This window comes from Accipiter gentilis, chromosome 25 (genome assembly GCF_929443795.1).
Source record: "Accipiter gentilis chromosome 25, bAccGen1.1, whole genome shotgun sequence".
NCBI lineage: Eukaryota > Metazoa > Chordata > Aves > Accipitriformes > Accipitridae > Astur > Astur gentilis.
In genome coordinates, this window is record NC_064904.1 from 15,172,016 (window position 1) to 15,198,666 (window position 26,651).

Consider the following 26,651-nt stretch of genomic DNA (forward strand, 5'->3'; position numbering starts at 1 on the left):
AGGATCTTGTCAGTTCAGAGCATTGCGTTCTCCACATTAAAAAAATTCTGGAGACAAACAAATCAGCGAGATACCTAGCAGCCACACACTGGCCAGATTATTTATGTTCTCTATACCACCCTTGTCAAACTGGTGTCTTCCAGTGATCCAGGCATTTCACACAGACAGTAAGTATTTAGCGGTCTGACCATTCAGCCTGCCGCTGAGCATAAAGTGAAAAAGTTCACCTCAAATTTCTTCAGCTCCTCCTTTGCATGTGTGTACAAAACCTCTGAAGAATTAGGCTTAGCCGCTGTCCTTTCAGATGATTTTAGCCAATCTTCAAAGCGAGAGTAGTCGTCCAAAAACCTCTGCCATAGGCGCCAGGTCTCCTCAATTCTGAGAGGGAGATGCAAAAATGGAAAGGTTTTATCACAAGCTAATTATTAATTTTGGATTTTTTTTTTCTTTTTCAAAATGCAGCTTGTGGCAAAAGCTACAGTGTTTCTCCAAAATGCTGACACAGGCTTCTTTAGGAGGGGTAAGAATAAGACACTTACTTCATTCGCCTTTCCATAGACATGGCGCAAATGTTTCTCCACCGTCTGTCCAAACTCCTGGTAGTCTGCTGGATGGAGTCACACTCTGTCTCATTAGCACACGCATCTGAATCGTGTAGCAGGACTTCACAAATATTAAAGACAGATTCCACCCCTGCAGTGTGTTGCTCTATGTCTCGCTGCAGATCCTGCCATTGGCAAAAGAATAGCTTCAGTAGAAGGAAACACATGCGGCTAGACTTCAGACATACCCTTTCAAAATGCTGCAGAGGATGGGGAAAGAGCAATTTGTGTGTCAGGAAAAGCTTATTTAGCTTTAGAAAACAGACTTGCAGGATGAGCCGTGCAGAGCACAGGCTGATACGTCAGGACAGAACTGCCATGCAAAAAGGGATTGTCCAGCTTTGGTATCTCAGTGAAAACTCATCTTCTCATTAACAGTCTGGACAGTTTTAATGTGCATTCAAAATCCAAACCTTACACATACACTACTGTGTTTACCGTACCATAAACACGTACTTATTGATTTTGACAGTACAAGATGACAGTGTCTCATATCAGCTTACTACACTGTAAGAATTGACAGGGAACTTGTAGTACAGTTCATGTACTTTAGTGACTATATGATCACAGGCTGGTATCATGAAACACAGAAACCCAGCACACAAGTAGCTGGTGTTACACTACTTTTCTTATTTCCTCTTGTAGAGCTCCTGTTTTAACAGACTATTTTAAAGGGTCTGGCAAAGACCCTTTGTCTAATCTACACTACAGGTTTCCTCTCCATAGCCTCCATCTCCATCACAGTCTGGCCTCTCATTCCGGACCTACAACTACTGCTAAAGTCAATGTAATTAAATAACAGAAAAAGAAAGCCTTATCTAAATATTTCTTATTGAAAAGGCAGCTCTGTACAAGGCTACCAACTGTAAATATTAATGAAATGTCAATGTCCACTACATTTCCGTTTTTTCAACCGTTTCTGGCTTTCCTAATGAAGTATACAGAGACTTTTGCTTGAATAACACTAGAATAACATACACAAATGAATATTTTACTGACAACAGTGAACAGGAACCCCCATTAAATGGTATTACTGATTTCAGTGAACAGATGAAGCAGAATTGGTTTTGCTCTAGACTTACAAAACCAAAACAAACAAAAAAAACATAAAGCAGACACAGTTTGTAGTAAATGCAAAAGGAATTGAAGGAAGATCTTCCCAGAAATCAACAAGCTGCAAGGAGCTGAGTATCACGCACTGGCAGTCTTCAGTGGTGTTACATGGGTACCTCAAAGAAGGGCTGAGCCATAAATGGTCAAAATTTGGCTTGTGGAATTTGTGGTAATGTACAGCTTTAAGGAATGTAGAAGCCAAAATCTTTATATAGATGAGAGACTGCCAGAAGCAGACTCAACATAATTTTTGACAGCTTATTAAGGATTCACAGCTGTCTTCCGAGCAAGAGGCAGCAGCATCTTTTTAACACAGGCTCTACGTCTGAGAGTAGGCTGGTACCTGGAGAGACTCTTCTGAATTCATTAAATTACAGTGGATTTTCAGCTGTATTAGTGAAAATGAGAATTTGGACCACAGATTACAAATCCACTCTACCTGCACTATGGTAACGTTGCTGACACAATCTCATTACTTTTGGTCATGCCTTGGTTCATGGAATAACCCTAGGCAGAATCCTTGCTGTTTTCCAAGCTTTGATTCCATCCAAATGACCTGAATGTATTACGGTGAGACAAACACAATAAACTAACGGGGCCAGGAACATACGTTGCACCCAAAAAGGTATTTTTCCTTCAACTCTGCACAGAGTTGCCCAGAGAGCTTTAACAGACTATACGCTGCTAGAGTTCTGCATTAGTGAAACAGCTTTGAAATCTTAAAATTAATATCTTCATCCTTTAATTGAACAAACATGCCACAAAACATCTCTGTGGATGCACCATGCTTTTAAATGTCATTATTCAAGACTGAACAGGTAAAGCTTTTCCAGTCATGGATGTGAAATAAAAGAAGCCTGCAGGGCATTTCTTAGCATCATTCTGCTCTTGCTGAAATAATTGTTCGGATAAAATCAAGAAAGATCTTTTTACTTGTCACATTCAGATAAAGGTTTCTCTAATGCAGGGCAAAAGAAGCTTTTTTTTTTACTGTGGTCTTTTAAGTCAGCACAGTCTTCTCACACTCAGTCTGCTAAAAGGTTAGAGTAGAAGGAGCCTAGAGGTACCCAAAGGTCTGTGTTTGAAACAGAATCCAAACAACAAAGCAGTAAGTGGCTCTGAGCAGCAAATGATGGCTCTTACAGTGAGCTGAAGCTCGAATGCTCATAATAAAAATAGTTTGGACACAATTCCTTTGTGCCCTACGTTCTTCTCTGCCTGGCAATTTATCAAAGCCTTTGAGAATGCAAAAGATTTGGATGGGAAGAAATATTTCCTTCTTGTTTACATCACCAGTCACAAGGTAGATGAAACCATAAGGGGCACTGGGCCAAGGCTTCTGTTCTTTGACCAACTCCTGCAGTGGAGTCGGTGGGAGCCATCTCTGCTCCTGTTGCAGAGGAGCTGCGCCTTCCTGCCATGTCTGGGACTTGAGTGGATGGAAAGCCATATTAATGAGCAGAGAACACAGCCCTTGGGTCTGGGTCACTTGGGGATCTTTCCTTAGACATGAAAGCAGAAGCCAGAGAGAGAGAAGTTGGGAAGAACACCCCTAGGTGTTCTTAAAGGCAGACGCCATAAAGCTTCCATGTTTAACAGCTTTATTCTTGATCCTCAGTTTTAGGGCAAATATCCTTGTTTAACACAAAGGCCAGATGACAGCTGTGGTCTTTCTCAGCCTTCCCAGTGAGGCACTTTGAACCTGGGCAGACTTACAGCACAGCCCTGAGCAAAGGCTGACTCCACCAGCAAGTCTGTGCTTTGGTTAAGTTCCTTTTCCTTTCCTGGCTGCTCGAGAGAGAAATTTACTCCAAGACTACCCAACTGATCTCACACTTCCACATGGCTGGGATAGCTGGCACATTCAGCTGTGCCTGATCCTTGCCATCTCCAGCACTTAAAACTAGCATAGATTCTTAAGATCCCCCTGGTAAGCCACTGTCTCGGATAAATGCCTACACGCACTCAACCAACATCCAACAGTGCTAGGTTGGTTCACAATTATGCCTCAGCAGGATTCACGCACCATCTCACCCAACCCTGGGGGGATCTTCAGAGCCTGCCTACTGGATCAGGCCTCAGTCAAAAGTGTGTTTGCACAAGTCCACCCTCCAAAGCTCAGACATCCTTCTCTGCCAAGCTTGCTCTGCTGTCTGCAAGGAGGGGAAAAGAACTGAGCTAGTGAGGGCAATACATCAAATCACAGCACTCAGATCTGCCACAGCCAGTTTGCAGGAGACCCGGCATTCACGCCTTGTCAGCCTAAGTCATCCTCATGGATTTTGCCCACTGTCTGTGCCCTGGCTAGCCCTTATGAAATCTGCTGTACTTAACTGAGCAAACTATCAAATGTAAAAATGCTTTTGTCTGTATTTTGCATGTTTTCCTTGGGTGGAGGGGGGGAAGGGAGAAGTGGGGTAAGTCAACACAATACTGAAATTACAGCAAGCAAATAAAAATTTTCCATGTAATGCATCTTGGCAGGAACATGCCATGAAAAGCAAACAGTTAGAAGGCCTTGCTAAAGAAAAGAAACAGGTGATTTTAAACCAGGACTAATTGTAATCAGCAGCATTTTAGCTCATTTACTCTGACTGCTGCTATTTCCCACCTGCTGTTCTGCCAGTCTCTTCTGGATTTCTTGGTCATCACAGATGTCATAAACAACAGGCTTGGAAAGCTCAGACTCAATCCGGGCCAACCAGGTGCGAAGGTTACTCATGTTTTTGTCCAATAGTTGTATAAAAGCAAATGTTTCCTTCAGTTTCTTCACCCTAAGCAAACCAGGAAGAACATTTTGTTACAAAGATCTGCAATCAGTGGAAATGATGTTAGCAGAGGGTGATGACAGCATGGCTTTATGAAGCACTTACTGTCACACCAAGCTGTTGCCTGTAAATCAGAGCCATGTTTTAGTCAAAACCTACCTAAATTGGCTCAGCAGGCCTCTGCTCTACAGCTGCAGGACGGTCTTGTGTGAATTCTTTAATGAAACTGTATGAGCAGAGTGAATTTTTGTAGTCTCATTCATCTGCTAGTAACCTCTTCAGTCAGTTCTTGGGAGATTTGTCTAAGTGGGAGTTTGTATCTAACATGCTGCAGTTAAACTATGGTCTGATTTTCCTGCTGTGAATTATGTTCAGTGTCGTCTTTAGCAACCAACAGGCCCGCTCTAATCAGCAAGGTACTGCTCCACCAACAGAGGCAGAATTTGCCCAAACCACAGGTCCAACTCTCCAAGCAAATGAATGCTGACAGGAGAGAAGGCCAGAACAACAGCCGCTGTAGAACTTACAGCGCCACGACATTAAAAGCTCTTCTAAACAACACACTGAAGAGTGCAGAGATGTGTCAGACTTTCCTGGTGGGTGAAAATGAAAGAAACCAATCCTGATGAGGGAGAATATCCAACAGCTACAGAGAGTTGTGCAGCAGACAAGCAAATGAACCATCAAGACCATTTATTCTTCTTACAGCTGTTTGTAGCACAGCTCTCAAACTGCAGACAAACTTTTCTGTATTTCCAGCTTTTACAGCATATTCCCATGTCAAAACCCCTTATCAGCCCCTCAAATTATCCAAGTAGCATGTTTGTACATTTTGGCAAATTTGTCCCCATGTGTTGGGAGGAGTATCTGTTAAACTACCTCAATGCTCTCAAATCTTTCCTTGAAATTCTCATTTATTGCAATTCCCAACAAAAATTACTAAAAAGCCCAACACCTGTGTGACACTTATCTCTTCTGACTTCAGACTGATATCGGAGCTTGCCATCTAGACCTTAGTAGTTAACGGAGAAAAAAAGAAAAAATTCTGATTTCTATCAGACCTGTCTTAAACATCCAGATCACAAGATGAGATGAGTTGTACCAAAAAAGCACATATTTCTCTACATGAACTGCAGAGATCTACCCTGCAGTAGTATAAACATCAACACTGCAGATGCTAAAGTCAGGTGAAATGATTCCACCCCTGTCCTAGGGAGAACCCACTTCTTAGCCAGCATTGCTTCCCTGGGCTGTCCTCCTGGCTGCTTGCATCCCTCTGATGTCTAGTTCTGTCCCTGTGCCTTGCAATGGATTTTTGGACCTTGCATGTGATTTCTAAAATGCAAATTTCTGAATTAAACCTTAAGTTACTGCCTGGTCTAGCAACCACCCAGATGAGCCTCATTATCTAAGTGCAGTGCAGTGCAAAAAGTTGAAGTATGCATCATGAAAAGGCCAAAACATTTCGCATTCATTAGCCACCATGACTAGGAACTGTTACCAGCTGAACAAAACCAGCAGCTGGGACTGGAAGGGCGGCATGCACAAGGGGATCACTGCATGTCCCAAAACGCAGGGGACTGTTGAGGGGTCTGAGGGGAACCCTAACCTACTTGGCAACACCAGCATTGTGCGAGCTAGGACTGGGGCAGGGTGGGGGGGCTATAATCTCATCTAGTGCAGGTAGGGACAGATTACACCAAGACAGAAGTGTCCTTGACAGGGTACCTGGATGCTGGCTTCATGCAAAGGACCTGCCCCTCCTTGCAAGAAAAACGAGTTTCCTGTCCCACCGACCTGCCTGCTGCCACACTATCCCAGCAAGTTTTAGAGGAAAGGGGTTCAAACTGCCTGTAACCAAGTGGCTTTTGCAGTCGCCTGTTGCAGCATATGATACAATGACAGAAGATATGCAGGACAGCTAATCATATGCCACTCTGTAAGCAACCTTAAGGTAATCAAAGAGGATACGTAAGTCAGCTAGACACTTGATTTAAGGCAAAGCACTTATGGAGGAGATGTGGGAATGATCCTGCTGGCTTTGTTCAGTCCTATTGGTTACTGTGAAGGCACAGAGTAAGGCCAGCAAATTTGGGGTCTCATATGGATTAGCAGCATGGGAAGCATCTTCCCCTACCTCTTGTCCCAAAAGGACTGGGCAGTACTTTCGGTTGTTAGACAAGGAGGGCGAGAAGAGCACAGTCCTACACTAGGACTCCTGGCAGGTATTTAGCAACTCAGCACTCTCCAAAATGTAAAATTAGTCTTGTCTGGTTGATGCAACCCTGCAAGCCAGCCTGAAGGATTTGGCCCAAGTCGCTTTTCCACCTTGGTCCTGCCTTGCACCCACAAAGCCACAGACAGTGGTGTAAAGTGCAAAGCAGATGCCTCTGCCCCTTTACACTGACAATGCTTTCCACTGCTGAGGCTGATAGAGAGGAAGCCAGCAGATGACAAAAGCATTTAGCTGCTCTCGCTTTCCTTAACAAGCTCTTTTCAGAGGTCTGCTCCCAAGTTCAACCCTGTATGCAGAAGGCATCTGTCTCCCAAGCAAACAGCTGCTATATAAATCTTTCTGCTCCTGGTTCTGCTTCTATTAAGTAGCACTCAATGAACATGTCATACTCCGGTAACTGTACAGCATTTTCTTGTGCTATTATGGGCTAGCAGTAATTTACCCAGGAGACTTAATTATTCCTCCACTCTGTTCCCTGCTTCTGTCCCACCAGTCAATTTGAATCCAGTTGGTTATGATGCTCAGCAGGGCCTGTGACTCCTCAGGGCACGTGGCCCACCAAAGACAGGTGCCTCGGGAACCCTTTGCCCTGGAGAGATGGGACAATATAGGCTCTGTGTTGAGCACCAAAGGGAAGAACCACTAGAAGAGCCAGGCCTGAGGAAGAGTCCAAGCCAAACATCTGCGCTGTTGCATTGTTAACTCTGCATGACTTCAGGCCAGTTGGGAGGAAAGCAAGGCTCGATCGCTGCACTGTCCCTGACTATATCCAGTGGCAATTTATTCTCTGCATATTCTGTGACATTCCCGCTAGTGCTTTGGAAATGTCTCTCTGACAACTTGCAAGAGATAGACATTGTTGGGACCACCTGATGCCACGGCTGACCTGCTGAGACCACAGCTTACTGTCCTGCTCACTACCATCTCTGCGTCCCTGTACTCCCTTCTCTGTCTGCATCCACCTGTTTCCCATCCTGAAGTTGCATTACAGAAAAATTCATGGGTTGCAAGACAACTTTCTTCTGTCTGCATATTGGATAACAGGTAGGTGAATATAGCCATGCAAGTCCAAAGCAAAACCAAGGGATATTAGATTATAAATAAATGTCTCTATGACTGACAGCACATTCAGTAAATTTAAAAAGCAACAGGTTTAGAATCCCAATAATATTCTTTTGGCTTAGAAATCACTCTAAAATTCAAGTTACAGATATTACCATAAATTTGTGGGTCTTTATCTCCTAGTGTTACTAGAAGCAACAGTCTCAAAGACAGCATCACTGTGGTACTGTGAGCTTGTATTTATTTTCTAGCAATTGCCATTACAGACACACCATTGTAATTAAGTAATTTAATCTGTTACATATTCTGGATAGAATATGGCATTTGTCAGTCATTTAACCACCCTTAATGCTCTAAGTCATTAATCTTAAACTGGAGCTAAACAGCCAGAGAGTAAAAACCTAACAGAAGTTCACATTAGCACAGTGTGTAACTAGGAAGGCAGCCTTGTCCAGATGTTCACATTGGCTGATCTGCTCTTGTTGCAGTCTGCAGACACAGAGCCTAAGGAAAGTGTAGGGTTCTACACTGAAGAAAGAGGAGAAATGATGAAAAATTTGAGCATCCTCCTTGGGCACCCTCTGCTTGCACAGAAGTCACAGGCAACTGCCATTTCTCTGGCTACAGCTCAAAGAAAAACGTAAAATAGACTAATTACATCCATAAAAGTCTTACATTTGCAACAACCGTTCTCAGATGCATTTCTGCACACTGCAAGTATTCTTGCAAATTACCTGCTCTTTGCATGAAAGAAACCTCATGAACTCTTTTGAGATGCGTCCTGAAGGGACTTATTCCTCCAACTCTTTTGAGGTGCATCCTGAGGACTTATTCGTCCGGAAAGACAGGCCTCCTGGGAGCTGGGTGGGAATGCACGATGCAAGCCACCAAACCTGGGGGCAAAAGCTCCCCCCACATCCAGGTAACCAATCACCCAACACACAGTGAATTAACAGCAATAAAAGTTCAAGTGCAGCAGAGGAAATGAGCTCCTCCCAGCTACCAAGAAGACAGAAAAGGCTGCCACCACTGTTGATTCAATTCTTCCTCTACAGAGTGTAATTCTCAAGTAATTTGGTCAAACAGGCAAAACTTACTGTTTACTGAATAAAGGCCTACCTACCCATAGTTCACTTCCCAATGAGAAGTCACCTGCTACCATTTAACATGCCCCCGGAAGCAAAAAAAATAGTAATAATTATAAAAAACCAACCGACAACAAATATCACCACTAATCTAAAAAACCTCAGCAAACTCAAACATCTCTTGTACTTTGCAAAGGGCCCAGCTTAAAAGATTTCCTGATTCAAAACAGCACTTGGACACACGCATAAGATGCTGGGGATAAGCCAAACAAAGCCAGTTTCTAAATGTCTTAATCTTTACACCAAAATAGAAGTGGCAGAAAAAGGACAAAACTAGTAGATTACAACTAAAAGCCGGCTGCAAAAGTGAACAGAAGGACCAACTGACCTGACTCGAGATTGGATTTGGGTCTTAATAACCTCGGCGAAGTTGCCAGCATTGGGTTACAAGAGAAACCCATTAAGCTTTTTCAGGCTGAATCATTAACACACAGAATATTCTGTAGTACCCACTCAGGAAGTATCTAGCAGTGGAAGGCACTTTCGGGTTGACTGAAACGTGTTCACACAAACATAAAGAATTGCAAAATGCCTGCCAATTGCATTGCATTAGCTGTCAAAATGCCGCAGGAAAAGGTATAGGGAAGCTCACACGGGGGTAGTAAGGATCATTCAAATTTTAGTGTCAAGGAATGAAAAACATCCGGATGTATATTCCAAGCTCTCCTTCACAAGCACAAATGTCATCAGAAAAAGATACCACATAAATTTATTTTTAAGCTAAGAGGAGCTGAAATTGCCCTGCCAGCTGATAAGATTGTTTACAACCCGGTAGGCAAATGAGATGCACAACGCCAGGAAACCTTTGTTCGGGAAGTCGCAGGGCGAGCTTAACCATGTGAGGGACAAAAGACCCGATTTGCAGAGGTGATGTCAAAGGCAAATTTTAGGCCTTCGTACAGAACGCAAGGACGCTCCTCTGTGCAGCTCCCGGCCCTGGGGCAATGACAGGAATCCCCCGCGTTGGTGGGTTGTGTTCGCACGGTGAGCAGGGCAGCGGCGGGTGCGCCGGAGGCGGCTTTTCTCGCGTTACCCGGCCGGCGAGTCCCAGAGGTTGCTGCCGCGGCTCTCCGCCGCCTTGGGTGCAAAACCCCCAGACGCAGCTGATTTTAATAAAAGGAGAGGCCCCTGGGCGCTGTTCCTCGGGCTAACGCGCCCCATCTCCCGCTCCTCCGACTGGCCCAAGGCGACTCTTGCGGGGAGCCGCTGGCGCATCGCCGCCGCGGTGCCCTTCCCCCGCCGCCCCAGGCCGGCCGGTCCCGCCGCGCCGGCGGTGCCCGCTCGAAGAAAACCCAGCCCCGCGGAACCCGCTGCCGCTTTTACCAACATGGCACTTACGGTTCGCGAGAAAAAACCATTCCTCGGCTTGCAAATCCCAAGCTGCGAGGGGGACCGTCTGGGCGACGGCGGCAGGCATGGAAGAGGAAACCCCTCCTCCACAGATGCCCTATTTATTCGCCGCTTTAGCATCCCGCGTAGGGCGGGGGGGGGGAGGTTCGCCCATCCTCGTCCTCCTCCCCGACCCCCGAGCTGAGGAGCCACTACAGCTCTCCCCACTTTTAACCCCGACGTTTTGGGTTGGTGTTTTACCTGGCAAACGGCCGCATCCCTCCTCAGAACAAAACCATGAGAGCTTTATTCTGACACACGAGAATTAGCACGCCAAGAAGCGCACGCCGAGCGGCTGCCCGCGGCTGGCGACAAAAAGGTTGCTGGCTGGAGGCTTCGGCACCGAAAAAGGTGGACGCGGTGTTCATTTCTTGCGTGAAAGAAGGACTGGAGCCTCAGACCCGGATGATATGCAGCAGAGTCAGTTTGAAGCGAACCCAAAAAACCCAGAAAACGTACATCCACGCACAAGCACCACGCACGCAGATGGATCCTTACTTCCCCAGCATTCTTCTTTTCTCGCCTTTACCATTATATCCCAGGTATTTTAAGTACGAATTAAATCTCCCACACACTAACCTGTCCTCTCTTTAACCTTCCAGTGCAGGCGGAAGGCCTCCAGTGCAAGTAGCCTGTTACGCTGGAGGACAAAATAACCCCTAATCTTCATTTATGGCATCATTTGTTTGTGGAAAAACACGCTGTCATGATTTCTGTGTGTTATGACTGCCAGAGATCACACGGTGGGAAAAATGGTGGAAGTCAGAGAACCTTGGATTAAAAGTCACTCCCCACCCAGCCAATACCAGAACAAAAAAAAAAAAAAAAAAGTTATGATAATCCCACCAAAAATGCAAGGAATGATTTTGAAATCAAAGGTTTTTCAGTATTCAGGTAATCTTCCACAGACCTGTATCGACTTGCCAATTGCTCACATTCAATATATGGCAGGATAAAAAGTGCCTGGGAAGACACCACTCACCATGAGAAGGCTTCAGTTATTTGCATGGGATATCACACCCAGTCACCTCAACAGTTTAACCTGATTATGGCCCGGGAAGGTTCAAAAACGCATTCAAAATGGTAGGTCTGAGACAGAAAACAGGGAAATAACCCTCCCAGCTTGACAGGCAGAGACTGGGAATGGTGACAACGCACAGAAGACAGGGCCCCCCCCTGCACTGCCAGCTCCCCCTGCTCCCGGCACACCTCAGCACACATTGCATAACCAAAATAAGCCCAACCATCCTGCCTGATACGATAATGAAATCTGTCACAGCTTTTGCACCGAAGAGAAGCGTAATCCCTAAAGGACAGGGAGCCCAAAGAACATGGAAAGAAAGCAGGCACTTTGCAAGTGAGATTTCAACCGCCCAAGTATTTTTTTTTTTCCCCACACCAGAATAATTACAAGAATGAGATTTTACAGCGATACTGCCACAAACCAGTATAATTCTGCTGAACATGGCTGTATTGTTTACCCAGGGGCCTCACTGCGGCATACTTTGCTTCCCTTGCCATGCAATACTCATCTGCAGCAATTTTAAAAAGACCTTTGAACTTGGCTGCCCGGTCGCAGTTGCGACAGGGTAGGACTGCACACTATCAGGTGGTGCACGATGGTCTGTCCTGCCAAAGGGTAAGCAATGTGGCAGAAAATAAATAGAGAGACCAGCTGAGAGGTGGTATGAACTTACTCGCTCCCCATACCTGCCAAGCTGGGGCCTGCTGCTGCTGGAGCGGCTATTGGGGCAGCCCAGCCACAGCGAGGGTGCAGGGAGGAAGGGGAAAACCAGAATGGCAGCTCACTGGAGCTCCCCAATAAAATCTCTCTGCAGCCCCTGCACAGCACAAGGTGGTATCACTGGCGAGCTTCAACTCCTTCCCATTTTACTGCAACCTAAGCAGTTTCACGCTGTTTGGGAATTTCAGCTGGGGTATACAGGAAACCAGCTGAAAACACCTTGAATCTCCCAAATTCGATGTGGGAAGGAAGGGGCCCACTTTGATTGTGGCAGTTTAAGATTCCTGGACCCTGCAATAAAGGCTGGCAGCTTGTGAACACAGGGAAAACACCTAGTTGCTAAGGATTAGCATTTAAAAGGATGAGAAGGCACATTTGGCCTTGCTATCTTCCCTGTATTTTCATGCTCACATTAAAGGTCACAGTCATTTGAACTCACTCCTGCTACATACACAAAAAATGTGCCTTTCTCCACAAGGCTGAAAACACAAACCAGACCCACCAAGTAAGGAAACACATGAGTGTGCTGACAGCCAGAGCAGCTGAGAAATGGCAACCCCCTTCCACAGCTTAGCTATAGTGCGAAGAGCTGCAGGATACCCAGAGGTACAGAAATGCAACATTTGTTACTGTAGAGACCTGTCTGTAGACCCAAAACTGCTGGAGGCAGCCCCCGATGAAGCTGGTGGCTTCAATGAAGGCTCAAGCACCATCCAAAACCTTTGCACAACCCCAGGCAGCACAGACACCCTCCTGTGACACATGGGTGCTCCTCCAGTCAGCCAACGGGCAGTATGCAAACAGCAGCACAGAAGGCAAACACTTCCCTGGCAGGGCTGGGAAGCAAAGCATGGAGTCAGTATCAGTGGTGGACGTGCCAGGGAAGGACACCAAAGAACATGGCTATGCACAACACGGTTCCTTGGCAATTCTTGCCAGTTAATGCATGGCCAGGGAGTGCTGCTCCGGAGCATGCCAGGGACATAAATCCCACTCCATGTCTACCACCCCCATGCAGCCTGTGCACTCCTCCTACTGTTTCAGGCCTCCCCTTGGGTGCATGTGCAAGCATGCAGCAGTTTCTTCTGGCAGAGTGCTGCTACGAGGCTGGTGACAAGAGAACAAAAGCAAGAGATTTTCTGTGTCTGTTTTTAGAGGCAGCACAATGCTCCTTTTCTGCCTGTTAGTATGTTTTTGTATTACCCCTCTATCAACAGAGACTTCAGCACAAGAAGCTCCCCTGGTAAGAGTATCTTCTGAGCTGAACAGAAATTCATTTGTTCTTTCCAGGCATGCTAATGTCTTGATGGTTACTTTATCCCATGACAATTAACATTCTGAGACTTTTCCAAGTTTGCACCAAGCCACTCTCCAGCTGCAACACATGCAGCAAAGCTTTTGTTACCACACAAGCCGAGCACAGACATATAATGAAAGTGTTAAGTCCTGCAAGTGCAGCCATATGGCAAATCTGAGCTTGTCACCATGAACTAAGAGAATCACTTCAAGGACTAAATAGAGAGCTCACCTAATTTGTCCATCTGTCCCAGGACACTTATTGGTTTAAAAAGGTGAAATAAGCTATCAGGAGGAATGCTCTGTATTGATACATTGGCTCAAGACTGGTTTGGTTTCGTGTTGGTATCACACAGCCATACGCTGCACTACAGAAAACATAAAATGTTACGCAGGTTGCAGGGTCAGACGTGGAGACATTGGAAACCACAGAACTGAAACTGGCTAAAAATCTCAATTAGACTCCTTTGTGGATACAGGTTATCTTACACTCTTTAACCAACATGATCATGAAGTGCTTGCCTACCAGAAAGATTCAGTGCCCAGAATGAACACACAGCTAGCTATTCAATGTACATTTTCTCCTCCTACTCAGTGCATGGCTCTGTAGCCTACTTACTGTCCAAGTCTTGGCCTGTCATGAAGACATCATGAGATTTGGTCCTTGCCCCTGTGATGGACAGCCATTGGGGGCCAGGGAAGTGGTGCAGTGGGCTGTGGTGCACCCTCAAGTACGAATAAAGGCAGCAGCTGGTTATGTATTTAACATAAAGTGTTGAAGTTGTAATACTTGTCAAAAAAAAAAAAAAAGCTTCAAGTGGTCACAGATTCGGCACCCAAAACCTCAGAAAATTTTCACTTCAATTTACTTGCCGCAGCTACTGATTGGAAAAGCCAGGAGCAAAACCACCTCCTCGTTTCACAGAGGTGCTGTGAAAATAAGTACCTACAAGTAGTTTTCAGGAGCAAGACAAGATTGCCTCCCTGCCAGGGATGAAATTAATCATTTCCCTCCAGGCAGCATTCTCCTACCTCAATTGCCTCAAACCCTCCAAGGCTTTCTGGCAGTCCTGCCCTGAAGCATCTCCTCCATCCCTTTTATCTTCCCCAAGAAATGAAGCAGTGCCTAATAAAAAGGGCTTTGTCCCAGTATTCTGCCATGGTTCAGTGGTTGTGCAGTGCTCCAGTCTCTCTTCTGCTGGGCAGCACTGGGTGCACAGCCCCTGTACCATGCCTTACAAACTCCAACCTCCCTGGAGCTGACCCATCCTATCCACTAAATGAAACTGGTGATGGCAGATGTTTGAGATCCTGTGAAGATGTCTGGACTGTGATGGCTTCATGCAACAGGGCCAACAGGAATTTTGCCACCACTCTATTTTCACGTGCTCTTTCAACACAGCTTAAATGCGATTTTTCTTCTAAGTTTTTGCAAAAGCAAACTGAAAAGGAAGGAGACAGCCTATCAGCATGGGGGATCACAACCCACACCTCACAGGTCATCTCACCTCCAGCCCAGACCTCCTTGCTCTGCTCTGCTCCTTCATGAAGAGGCCCAACTTGTGGCACATCTGTGATTGGTAGAACTGCTGCCTGCTCCCCATCACTTGAGCTTAAGAGAGGCTACCCAAAAGCACAGGAGGAGCCTTCTCTTGAGTACCCCAAAGCTTACCTGTGAGTGAGGTGGAAATTTCAGTCAACTGAAATCTAGTTTAATTCCTTCAGAATTCAAATCTCAGTGGCAAGCCACCACTATAGCAGCAACCTCAAAACAGAAAGTTGGAAGATTGTAAACAGGACAAAATAAGCTCTTAGGACCATACCCATTTTCTATTTTGAGTGTCTAGTCTGGTGGTTATTTATGACTGAGCAGGCGAGAACAGCTGAGCTGCAAGCCAGGCCCAAGCAAGGTGGTGAGGGAGGATGAGGGAAGAGGTGTGCTACACCCATGCTGCAAAACGCTGCAATATGCTGAACCTCCATTAGTATTAAGTCCAAGAGGACCAGCAGAGCCCACTGGGCTGTCTGATAACCTTGGATCACAGAGAGAGCTGCTTACAACCACATTTTGTCAGGTGCTTCCAGTTAATTACCCTGGTTCTGACCAGAAAGTTGGTAGAAATCACAAGTAGAAGCTAGTATGCTCTAGACCTTTTGGGATTAAGAACACAGGAACAATCATAGAGCACCACACCAACTCCCCAGTGGCTGTGATATCCACTTAGATATCCAATACTGGGAGCTACACTGATGCTCTAGGCAAATCTGCATTAACGTACTTCAAAACACCACCATACACTTGTCTGAAGGTAAAGATTTAAGACATCCCAGGTAGACAAACAAGTGCTCTGTTGTCACAGACTACTTCAATAAGACTGCCGGATCTCTTTCTAAATATCCCATCAGTTCTTTAGCATATTTTCCTAAAGATTACTAGAACGTGCCATGTTTACCTCAGTTTTAAAATAGTGCATTTTAATCTGCATTTTAAAATTGCTACAATTCAATACTAACACACGGCAGAATACAAATGATGATAAAATTGCTTTAAAAGTGGCATGCTACCACGAGAAGAGAAAAAGTGCTGTTATAAAAGTGAAGCTTTCTTTCAACACCAGATCAAATACAAAGACACCTTGAGACAACCATTGCAAGACTATCTGCAAAATGGTAGATCTTAACAAGGCAGCTTCTGCTTAATCATTCACGGCTCATGTGTCACCATTAATTCAGATCTCATTCCTGATTAAGATCCAGCACACTCAGCACTACATTGTCACAGCAGAAACACCCACCTTATCTGTCCCAAATGTTAACTGAGCAAGAGAGCTTCTGAGGGCCCAGAGAGGGGGGTTACAGGCGAAACAAAACCTTGGGAGAGACGTTTAGACCAATACTAATTCGGTGTTAGCCTTATTATTTCTGGATTACTAATAAACTCGGGCAGGCAGTGAGACCAGCCCAGCATCCGCCTCCCAAGCTGTGGTAGAAACTCAGAGATAATAGTGAAATGGGATCGTCTCAGTAAGGCTAATACTAAAATGATAATGATGTTCTTAACTCTGCCAAGTATAACAAAGATGCTTAATCCTTTAACAAGGGGTTAGTGCCTAGACTATGCAGGTTTTTGTTTTAATTTCAACTGATAGTATTTTCCATTTCACCATCATGCAGAAGGTCCTAAATTTAAAAAATAAACTCATGGTATGGTCTTCTGAGACTGAGTAAACAAATAGCACTAACATTAAATGAAATGTCATTCACCTCTGAATGTAAAAAAGGAACATTATCATCCTATAAATCTGACTGTCTATAGAGACAGGCCAGGAATCTATTCACAAATTCTGTGCATTCAGACATAGGGTGAAATAGATGCTTGTCTTAAAACAGGAGGCTCTCCTAAAGAACCCGAATGAACTCCTACCATACTGCCTTAAAATTAAGTTGCAATTCAACACATGCAACAGAGAAATCACTTTGACTCTTCCTTTTCCACAGCTCCCATTATTAAAATTATATTTTATATGAATTCTTACACCCTGCCCTCTACCATTAGATAAATTAAGACATTTGGTGTCATAATACAGCAACAAGTCATAATGAAAAAGCATTAACTTCAGTTTAATTTGACTCTCAATAATAAATTTCAACAGAACTGAAAAGTCATGTCAGTCTGATTCTGATTGTCAAGGACACTAGCCTCTGACTTTTATCTCATATAAAACATTGAAAATCATTTTCTTACCGTGCTCCAATGACATCAAAGAGATGCTGCCAGCGATCATTGATTTTGTTGAGTTTATCATCTATTTCTGCAACTCGGCTCTTGTTGCTAGCCTTAATTAACTGATCGCCCATTTGTTTCAAGTGAAGCTTATTTTCACTGAACAGGTTTATTTCTTCCATGCAATCCTGATAAATATACACAAACATTGCTTAATTCCTGAACAAAACAAAACAACAAAACCAAAACAAAACTATCTGTTTCTTTTCCCACACACGTGATGTGAAGTCAGGTTTGGCTTGTGATAGCTGAGGTTTCTACATTAGCATGTAGAACTCTTTCACTTAAAACAAAAACAAAAACCTCAATGGAAAAGCACTCTCACTATGAAGCCACTATGAAAAAATAAGCAGCTTAAAGACTTGCAAGTGCCAGGAGTAAGTACTCCTAAAAATAGCAGTTTAATGTTCTAATTTTGTCTCTGCTTTCCTGATTTAACGTAATTTTTCAATCAAGCTACATCAAAAGAACCCAAATTCAAGTCTAGAATGGCTTTATTTTGCTGGTATTCTTATCCAGAGGAGATCTGGGATTAGATATTGAGACCTTTAAGCCACAGGGAGGAACACTGCAGCAGAATAATGGTCCTGTTTAAAAACAAGCTAATACGGAAGTATTAGAAAGCACTAACTGCACTGACTACCAAGGTGAAGGGCCACAATTAGGTTTTATTTTTGGTTGTGATAACTTCTTGTTCTTTGCCCTCTGACTGCTGGGAAAGCTCTGAGCAGTGCTGTACGTGCATGTACGCCCAACAACCCAGACCCCCACCACTGCAACTCACATACATCACGCTCCATGCCTAAATGCAGTCAGGTGGCATTTCTGTTTTGCATTATGCTCCAAGTCTGAACATCAAGAAGAAGATAAGAGCTGAGGCTAGAAAAGCTCATCTTCTCACAAAAGCCTGTACATGCTGGTGCTGGTTTTGTATCACGTATCACTTCTGAGAGGCAAGGAAGAATTGAGGAGTGGTGTCTCTATAACGAGCTATCAAGACTGCAATTGAAGAAAAGTGGCGTTACTACTTACCTTCTGCAATTTGTCTATCATGTCTTCAATGCTAACATCTGCAGTCTGCAACACTTTGCTTTCCATTTGTACCAGCCAGGAGCACAGCTCCTTATTCTTTTCATTGAACACAATCCACGCATTGAGCCTGTCCTCGATCTCCTGCTTATGCAGAGACACCTATGGATAAGCACACACATTAACTGCTAGCAACATCATTCTTAGGACGGAAACCAGCAATTATGAGCCTTCTATTTTCTAATGTGCATTTGATCATATTCCATTTTGCAGAAGCAGTTATCAAGTATCTCTAGCTTTCTTTTCAAAGCCAGCAAGCAGACTGTTATTACATCTCATTTGGGATAGCAGGGCCAAAAGTTGACTTGCAAACACCAGGTTCTCTCACTCAGAAGAATTAAACTGAGTGACAGTTTTATAAATAATGAGCTTATATAACAATTTAACTGTTACTCAGTGGAAACCTGAAAATGCCAAACAAAGAAGGAATACAAAATACATAATTACTACATACTGTTTAGTACTGTCTCATATATAACACAAGAGAAATAATACCTAGGTAAGTCCTTATTTTTCTGCAACTGTACGAGAAACTTTGCAACTACTGACTGCAATTATTTTATCTCTATAAAGACCTTCCTCTTTTCTTTCCATTTGCTCACCAGTTCTTGGAGAACTTCCAAAAAAAAAAAATCAACATCAAGAATCTATGCTTTTTATTGAAAACTATGGATTTTTTCCCTCAAAATCACATTTGCCAGGACGGATAAACAAATTGTCTAGACAGAGAAATTAAGGTCTGATTCTGCCTGAACCAGCAAAGCTATTATCACTGCTCCAACATCTCAGAAAGAAGCAGGGTCACTCTTCTACTAGCTAATAATGCTGATTTCTAGCCTAGGGGTCTTGAATATATATTTGTATTCATTTATCTACTTTGATGGATTCCTCTACTAAGATAGATGGGACAAAGGAAGTGAAAAATTGTACAATTCTACTAAAAGAGAAAGACAGGCAACTAGCCCTTCATCCTCACCAATAAACTTTGTAAAGACTGAGCATAATATTTTGCTTGCCTTGGTTGTGAATGGCCACCGTAAATATCACCCCATGGCCGGAAACATTCCCTCTTCGTATCTCACATGCACCTTACACAGCATATGACTCCTCGAAATTCCATTACTGATTCTCCTAGACTAATCTCTAAAACTATTTTGTACCTCAGAGTGAAGTTTAAGTGTGTAGTGTGGAAGCAAGACCAGCTTCACGTAACGCCAGGATCAAAATAGGAGGCACCACGTGATCTCCCACTACATTGCTTTTATGGGGAGGTGAAAGTAATTTTTAACTCTTTCATTCTGATTTAAGCAAAGAGATGAGGCCAAAAGCACTGTCCTGGGACACAGGGAAACAATCTCCAAAGTTCTCAATGGGAAGAAGTCTCCTGGGGACCCCAGAAAGTCTCCCTAAGAGGGCCTCTGCTCTGGGATGCTCCCTCGTACCCTCGGCCTCAAGATGTACGAAGGGTAAATCCCTCATCCTTCTGCTGCCACTTGCAGCATCTCCCATGTGTGGAGAAGAGTTAATTTGGTCAGTGGAAGAGGAGACCATGCATGTCAGCAAAACCGCTGTTAAATCCTGAAATGATCCTGACTCCATTTTTGCCTGCTAAGCATAGGGAAAGGCAGGATTTTAAGAGCAGGAAGCACCTTTTAGCTGGCTAAGCAGCACAGACTGGGGGTAAACCAGGCATAAGCCAAAAAATCCCAGACAAGCTTCTAGGAACATGAGCCCTTCAAGCCATTGGTTTGATAACTCTCTCCTCAGACCCGCTGCCCCGGTACCAGCTCCATTTTGCATCCACAGCATGATGCAGCAGGAGCAATCTGAGCATTCCCAAGAGAGGCTAAAAGAATATCAAGGCGCAGGCCCAACCCATACGCCAGTGTTCAATAGGACAGGATAGCCCCCGATACGAATAGTTAAATCTTTGACCTACATGTGCCTTGCATGGGCAGCTATGTAAACGCTAATCCCTTGAGTGCATCTGCTCACTAAGTGTGTTTGTGTCCCTGCTCAGTCCGGCGCTGGCATCTGGCTGCCCAGCTCCCGTGGCCGTGACAGCTGCAGCCGCGTCTCGCTCTTAAAGGCCTTCACCTCTCTGCATTTATACTGCAGATTTTTCTTCACACAATACATCCTGACTCCTCTAATTTGTTAGCCAAAACAAAGCGGTCGTGCTAGCAGCAGAACCGATCGAGTCTGCTTTCCTACGCTCGTGTCCAGCGGTGAGCATCAGTGCAGGCTCTCCAGAGGGTCATTAGGGCTATGTAAACATTTCAGTATGTCTCTGCTCCAGCACTGAATAGATTCCTCCCACTACAGGGTTTTTTGTGCCTAATACAGTCACATTAATGTCACTCCTTTCTTCTCTCCAAGATAGACTGAACTAAACGTTGTTCCCACAGGAAATTAAAATGAAAATTTTGAATAAAATCTGAAATTACTACAGGAAATTACTACTTGGATAGACTGTAGTGGGGTACATACAAAAGATAGTTTAATTTTCAGGGCTGTTCACCACAGTAGAAACAGCAGGCATCAGCAGTTCACCAAAAAAGGAAAAGCAACAAAGTTCTCTCATTTATAAAGTAGACGGTTGTCAAGTTTAAGGCAAAGATACTAAACTCTTCTTTCTTGTTGCAATGCAAAAAATAAACCCCAATAACTATTTCACCATACCAAAGTTTGTGAAATAAGCATAGCTATTCATTACTCTGGCAATATTTCCACCAAGATTGCTTTACTTTTGCCCGAGTTAGGTACAAAATACTAACTTGCTTCACTATGTCTTTACAAACTGTAAAATAAAGGCTATCGACTTGTGAGTAAAGAGACGCAAGAGTTTGGCTTGCTGGCACGTAGAGCCATCCAGAGTAACTTAAGACCCCGAAGTATTTTACTTCTTCCAATCCTGTTAAGGGGGCAAAGTAAACACACATTCAAACTGCATAATAACCTCATGAATCAAGTTCATGTGACTTTGCTGGTAAATGTTCCCCAGCAGTTTTACATGCACCACTAAATTAAGTGTAATACAGCAACAAGCCACAAAGAATGCAAATGTTTCACAGTATTTTACTGCTACAGAAAAGACAAGTCAGTTCTTAATGTGTTTAAACCCAAGGAGTCAGTATTTAAACACATCTAAGTTTTCTTTATCAGCTCTCCTGGCGTTTTTCTTTTTAACATCAGATTGCAAAGCCTTCCCCCTTCCTTTCCCTGCCTCATGCCCTCAGGCAATTCCTGTGTCTATCCCTCTTCCCGCCCCGCCCCCCCGCCCCCCCAACCTTTGGCAGCCCAGAACAAAGCCACCTATTTCAGTAAACAGCTGCATTTGAGCTCTCTGTAATTCAGGCACTCGCTAGTTACAAAGGGTTTGCAAAAAAAATCTCTCAGCAGTCTGTGTCCGGGAAACAAAGTGCAAACTTCGGCCCTGGTCAGCTGCACTAGGAGAAGCCCCGTCCCCACCCAAGACTGGAAAAGTGAGCCAACCCCGAGAACCCGCTCCCCTTTTCTGCCAGGTCCTACGAATATTCCGCTATAAAACCCCAGAGGAGGCAGAAGACTTACTCGCAAGCAGAGCTCTTCCCACTGCCTGTGCAAATGGTCAACCTGCTCCTTGAGCACCATCATGTCCTCGGTGAGGATGCAGTGAGCCAGCTCCACCTTCATGGCCCGCAGCTCCTTCATGTCGTGGGCCCAGTCCGCCAGCGACTGCTCCAGCTCCTGCATGGAAAGGCACCCGGCACAAGCCTTGGCACTAAGCTCCTCTGGTTTCCAAACCTGCTCGTTAATCCCCTGCCTGGCCTGTGGGGGAGGAGGGGAGGGGAATGTGCAGCCGCTTGTGCAGCGCTCTCCGGCTGGGCTGGATGGGGTCCCCGGGTGCTTGGCTCGGGGCCTGACTGGGAGCCCACTGGAGCCCAGGGCAGAGCCGCTGCGGATTCACTGGTGCAGCAGCCGCCCCCGCTGCATCCAAAAGTGTCGAAAGGCTGCCTGAGCCCCTGCAGCTCCCCATGCTGCAGGGCAGCGTTCGGGGTTTCACAGCCGGGAAGGAACATGCCCAATCCTTTGGGGTTTCTTTTTTTTTTTTCTTATTATTTTGGCCACGTTGCTTTCCACCTGCATTTGTTCCGATTTCAGGTTATTTATTTAAACGCTAAAAAAAATAAAATTGGTCTCCTCTAATAAATGATTTCACAGGCACTTCATCACATTTGTCAGAGATGTGGAGCTTTTAAACTGCTCATTCACAGAAACACTCTCTTCTGCTTTGTTCCCCCCTGACTTCACTTTCCCCTTATAACAAGGTTATGCGTTTTCCTTATCGGTGTTAAAATTGTCACCTAAAAAGCAGACAGACCACTGCATGCAGCTGGGAAACATGATACTCCACACACGAGGTACTAGGTCCCATTTTGCAAGGTGGTTGCTGGGAAGAGTCACCGGCTCCTCTAACAAAAAACACTCTTACAGAGGATCTGATTTGTCTCATTTTAAAGGAAAAAATTGTGAGTGTTGGTATCAGGAAAACTATGCTGGGTCCAAGCCCTGCGAGCATTTTCACAGGTCTTTTGATCCAGTCACTTACCTAAATCATAAATAAAATAAATTAAAAAAAAAAAAAATAATCTCATCTGCTTCAACACTGGAGGAAAAACCCCAAACAATCCTGAGACTAAATCTACCTGAGCTCACAACAAATTACTGCCTACATATGCGCACACATGCATTTATGTATTTTAAAAAGGGTCAAATCCCTGCATTAATGGAACTAACAATGGAATTTCACGGGACTTTGCTAGCCTCGTACAAGGTCCAGGCCTGAGAGAAAAATCAGCTTTATTCCATAGAAGAGTGAAATGCAGGGCAAGGAAAGAAGGTCCCTTCTCCCCCATGCCATCTTGGTCCTTTATTTTATTATACTGTGGCACCCAAGAGCAGCAACTGCACTGGCACTGTCTGACCCTGACGCCTCTGTGGCTGAATTTCTCTTACTGGAGTAAAAGGCAGAAGCCGTGTGCTGCCACCTCACTAATAATTCAGGCCTACAGCAAGACTGCTGCCGTGGGAAAGGCAGCCAGCACTCACAAAGAAGATTTCAGACAGCTGATAATGAGTTCAAAGCCTTGGCTCATTAATAAGCTTATTTGTTTCCACTACATAGGTCAACAATTCACTTCATAAAAGGATGATGAAAGACTGACCAGTCCAGACAAAATGTCTCCTATCCCTTGGAAATGCTTTCCTTGCCATTTAATTTTCATGGTGCATTATGGGCTCCAAGGGCTTTTGCCACTCCCTTACTCTTAATTTTCCTTCTCTTTAATTATTCTCAGATCCCACAGGTGTGCACGGTGCTTTGTAGACTTACGAGGTCTCTTGCCTGAGGAGCTCCCTGTCCAAAATGGATTGGAAAACAAAAAGGGAGATTCAGCCATTAGGATAGCAGCCAATTGAGCTGAGACCAGGGAGTTTTTCCCTTTTGTTTGAGGAACTGCTTATTTTATAAATTCAGACTGTGGAACGGGAGCAGAAGCAGGAAAAAAAATCCAAACACTACTACTCTTCTTGTAATCTTCTTGGTCAGCTGGACTTTGCAGATTGGCAGCAATCAGGATGGTATAAAGGAGAGAAATCCAGTGTCACTGAAGAGCAGGTAAGAGGCAAAACTGATTTTACAGGGATCAGGTGTTGTGCAAAGACTACATCTATTTAAATCTAATATGGCTGTTCAATACCTTAATGTGTTCCTTGGCTTTGTAGAGCTCTTCATGTTCAAGTGGAAGGGGATCTTTTACTTTCTCCTTCAGCTCTCCCAGCCTGCTTTCCAGTTCCTTGGTTTGCTTTTCACAGCAGTCCCAACTCTGCTCAAGGAGGCCCAAAGAAGTTATAAAAGGTTAAGACACTTTATCATGACATATTGTACCATATGGATATGTTACAAAATAGCCTCTTCGACCCACTGAAATTAATAATTATGTGCTCCGGTTATTTGGATTTTCTTTTTGATACATTTTACCACCCACAAGAATTTGGTGCATGGATTTACAGAAGAACTTGCACCCTTAATACAAGAGTATTTAAGGTTTGTCTTACAGAGCATTTCTGTTAATTTTGTTTTGTCCAACCTGAGAGGCTTTTAGCATAGTTTTTGGGCTGGGGATCATATCGATGACGGTATTCAATTTTAAGACATAGGTATGTGCTGTCTAGCCATGAAAGCAAATTTATTGCTCTAAGGAGATAAATATGTCCTGCCCTTCTGTTTAGAGGTGCAACAGGAGGAGCAACAAGTCATGCTAACTCCCTCTAAGCTAAATTTTAGCTCAGGCTTCACAGCCCAAAGCAGGAGAGAGCTCCAGGCCATGGGGAGCACGAGAATAATCAGAGCGGGAACATCCATTGTAGCAACAAATGGATGCCAACGCCATTTTCCTTTGGAGAATCAGGGGACAATAGTTTTAGCTTCCCACAAGCCCTGATGGCACATGACAGGCACTTCCCTCAGAGCCTCTCTGCAGCAAGCAGCAGCTCACTATTTGCCTTATTGCTACAAAGCTCAGCCCTGTGGACGGTGGGGCAGGGAAGCTCTCAAGACCCAATGCCAGAGAAGCAGGTGCCGCTCCTCCCTGGGGAGGGCATCATCTACCTGTAGGGTGCTACTGAGCTGCATCTTCTTCTTCTCCAGCTGGACCTGGGTGTCTCCCCAACTCTGCTGTAACTGGCTGAGCTCCTCCTGGAGAATGGCGCTGGTCTCGGTATCAGAGACGGTGCGCAACTTCTCCCCGACATCGATGATTAAGGAGTACATGGCTTGCCACCTCTGAAGAATAATTGCCTTACTCTTTAAAAAAAAAAAAAATAAAAAAATTTAAGTTTCTAACCTGTTCTTAGCAAGCTTTAGAGTGCACTTCTGGCTCACAAAGGGAGTTACAAGGCACTAGTTCGTTCAGATTCATGGAAGAGTAATGAATAGATCTTCTCCTAGCTACATTTTTAATTTCAGAAGAATCAGATTCTTTCTGACCTTCTGATCTATAAAGCTCTACAACAGCTTTTCACAGGCTGAATCTATAGAGTGAAAGATACCCAGATACCCAAAATTAAAGGAATATATTTTTTTCCACTTCATGTAAAATGCACTCACTGCCCTGAAGAACTGCCCAGGTCTGTGCATCCTGTGCACCCTGGAGTGGTTGCTCCAAGGACAGACCCTATTGCAAGTGCTTTATCCTCTGCTCCTGGAACCTCCTGCCCATCCCTGCGCACACAGGACGCATATGGCCTGTCTTGACGGATATGTGCCTGCTTCCTTCAGGCAAACTGCAAGGTCTGCATACAGCAGCCATGTCAGTAAGGTGCACAGAGACCTAGAGGCTACCTGCTGACCAGGGTTTCTGCCTAATCTCCCTGGCACCCTGCATTTCTGTGTTCATATCAGTAATATTTTTAAAGCATGCAAGGCTACTAAAAGACAATGTTGACCAGGAATTTTCCTAGTATAATAAGCCTTTCACAATGTCACTGTTTTCTCGTCTGTGCTCAGCTTTAAGAAAAACTGTCAGCAATTATTTTTCCCCAGAAAGCATGTGATTTTAAAGCTTTTTACCTTACTGGACAGAAGTTGTTTCAGTCTGAGAAAAAAACCACAGAGTTTAGATTTATGAGAAATAAATACAGTACCTTGAAATCATGAATTAGATTTCTAAGCTGGTAAAGGCTATAGCAGTCCTGGCTCTTCACAGCTATGAGGAAGCTGTTTATATCAGCAAGAAATCTGCTGAGACTCTGCAGGGAACTCCTGAAGAGCTGCCACTGGCTCACAAGTCCATCGATATCCTTCTTCCTCTGCTGAACCGTCCAGATAACATTCTGCCACTGCTCCTTCAGCAATGTGAGCTTGGAAATAAACTCCGTTCTGAAAATGACAAGTGTTCAGTGTTAATATGTTTTTACCTCAAGGTTGCATTTTACAATAATTGTGATGGATTTCCATTTGCAACATTGTATTCCAGTTACAATACCCAACTATGCAGAAAGCTCTATGCAGCCCTAAGCTCAGCCCTGCTCTCTGTATTCTGTCTTTTAAGCAATCCAAAAAACCTCTTACACGATACAAAGATGGATAATGCAAGTCATTCTTGCTATTGTGGTATAGCAACATACAGTACTGCAATCACAAAAACAATACGCCCTAAACACTTTTCTGAAGAACAAGAAGGTCAATGCAAGTGAGACAAGGTCTCTGATTAAGCTGCAAAATTGACCTGTGCTTTTACCAGGCTGCAAGCAGGAGTTCAACCACCATTGTATCCTACAGCAGTGGGACCTAACTGCAAAGTGAAAAGGCTATGTGTTGGTATTGAACTCATTCAATGCAGTTTTTTTGCCTCTCCTACAACATGGTTAGATGATCCAGC

At 44.3% G+C, this 26,651-nt stretch overlaps 1 protein-coding gene across 6 annotated transcripts in view; it reads right to left on the bottom strand.

Moving 5' to 3' along the window:
* The window catches only part of SYNE2 (spectrin repeat containing nuclear envelope protein 2), a 190,278-nt gene that overhangs the window by 15,278 nt on the left and 148,349 nt on the right, over positions 1 to 26,651 (bottom strand). For all 6 annotated transcript variants that reach the window (XM_049828823.1, XM_049828819.1, XM_049828822.1 and 3 more), the window contains 9 exons: positions 25,915 to 26,149; positions 24,881 to 25,075; positions 23,970 to 24,095; positions 21,802 to 21,957; positions 18,172 to 18,330; positions 17,101 to 17,267; positions 4,327 to 4,489; positions 540 to 727; positions 228 to 378 (listed from right to left, as the gene is read on the bottom strand). In XM_049828823.1, coding sequence (XP_049684780.1) covers positions 228 to 378; positions 540 to 727; positions 4,327 to 4,489; positions 17,101 to 17,267; positions 18,172 to 18,330; positions 21,802 to 21,957; positions 23,970 to 24,095; positions 24,881 to 25,075; positions 25,915 to 26,149 — 1,540 coding nt within the window. The remainder of the gene's footprint in view (positions 1 to 227; positions 379 to 539; positions 728 to 4,326; positions 4,490 to 17,100; positions 17,268 to 18,171; positions 18,331 to 21,801; positions 21,958 to 23,969; positions 24,096 to 24,880; positions 25,076 to 25,914; positions 26,150 to 26,651) is intronic.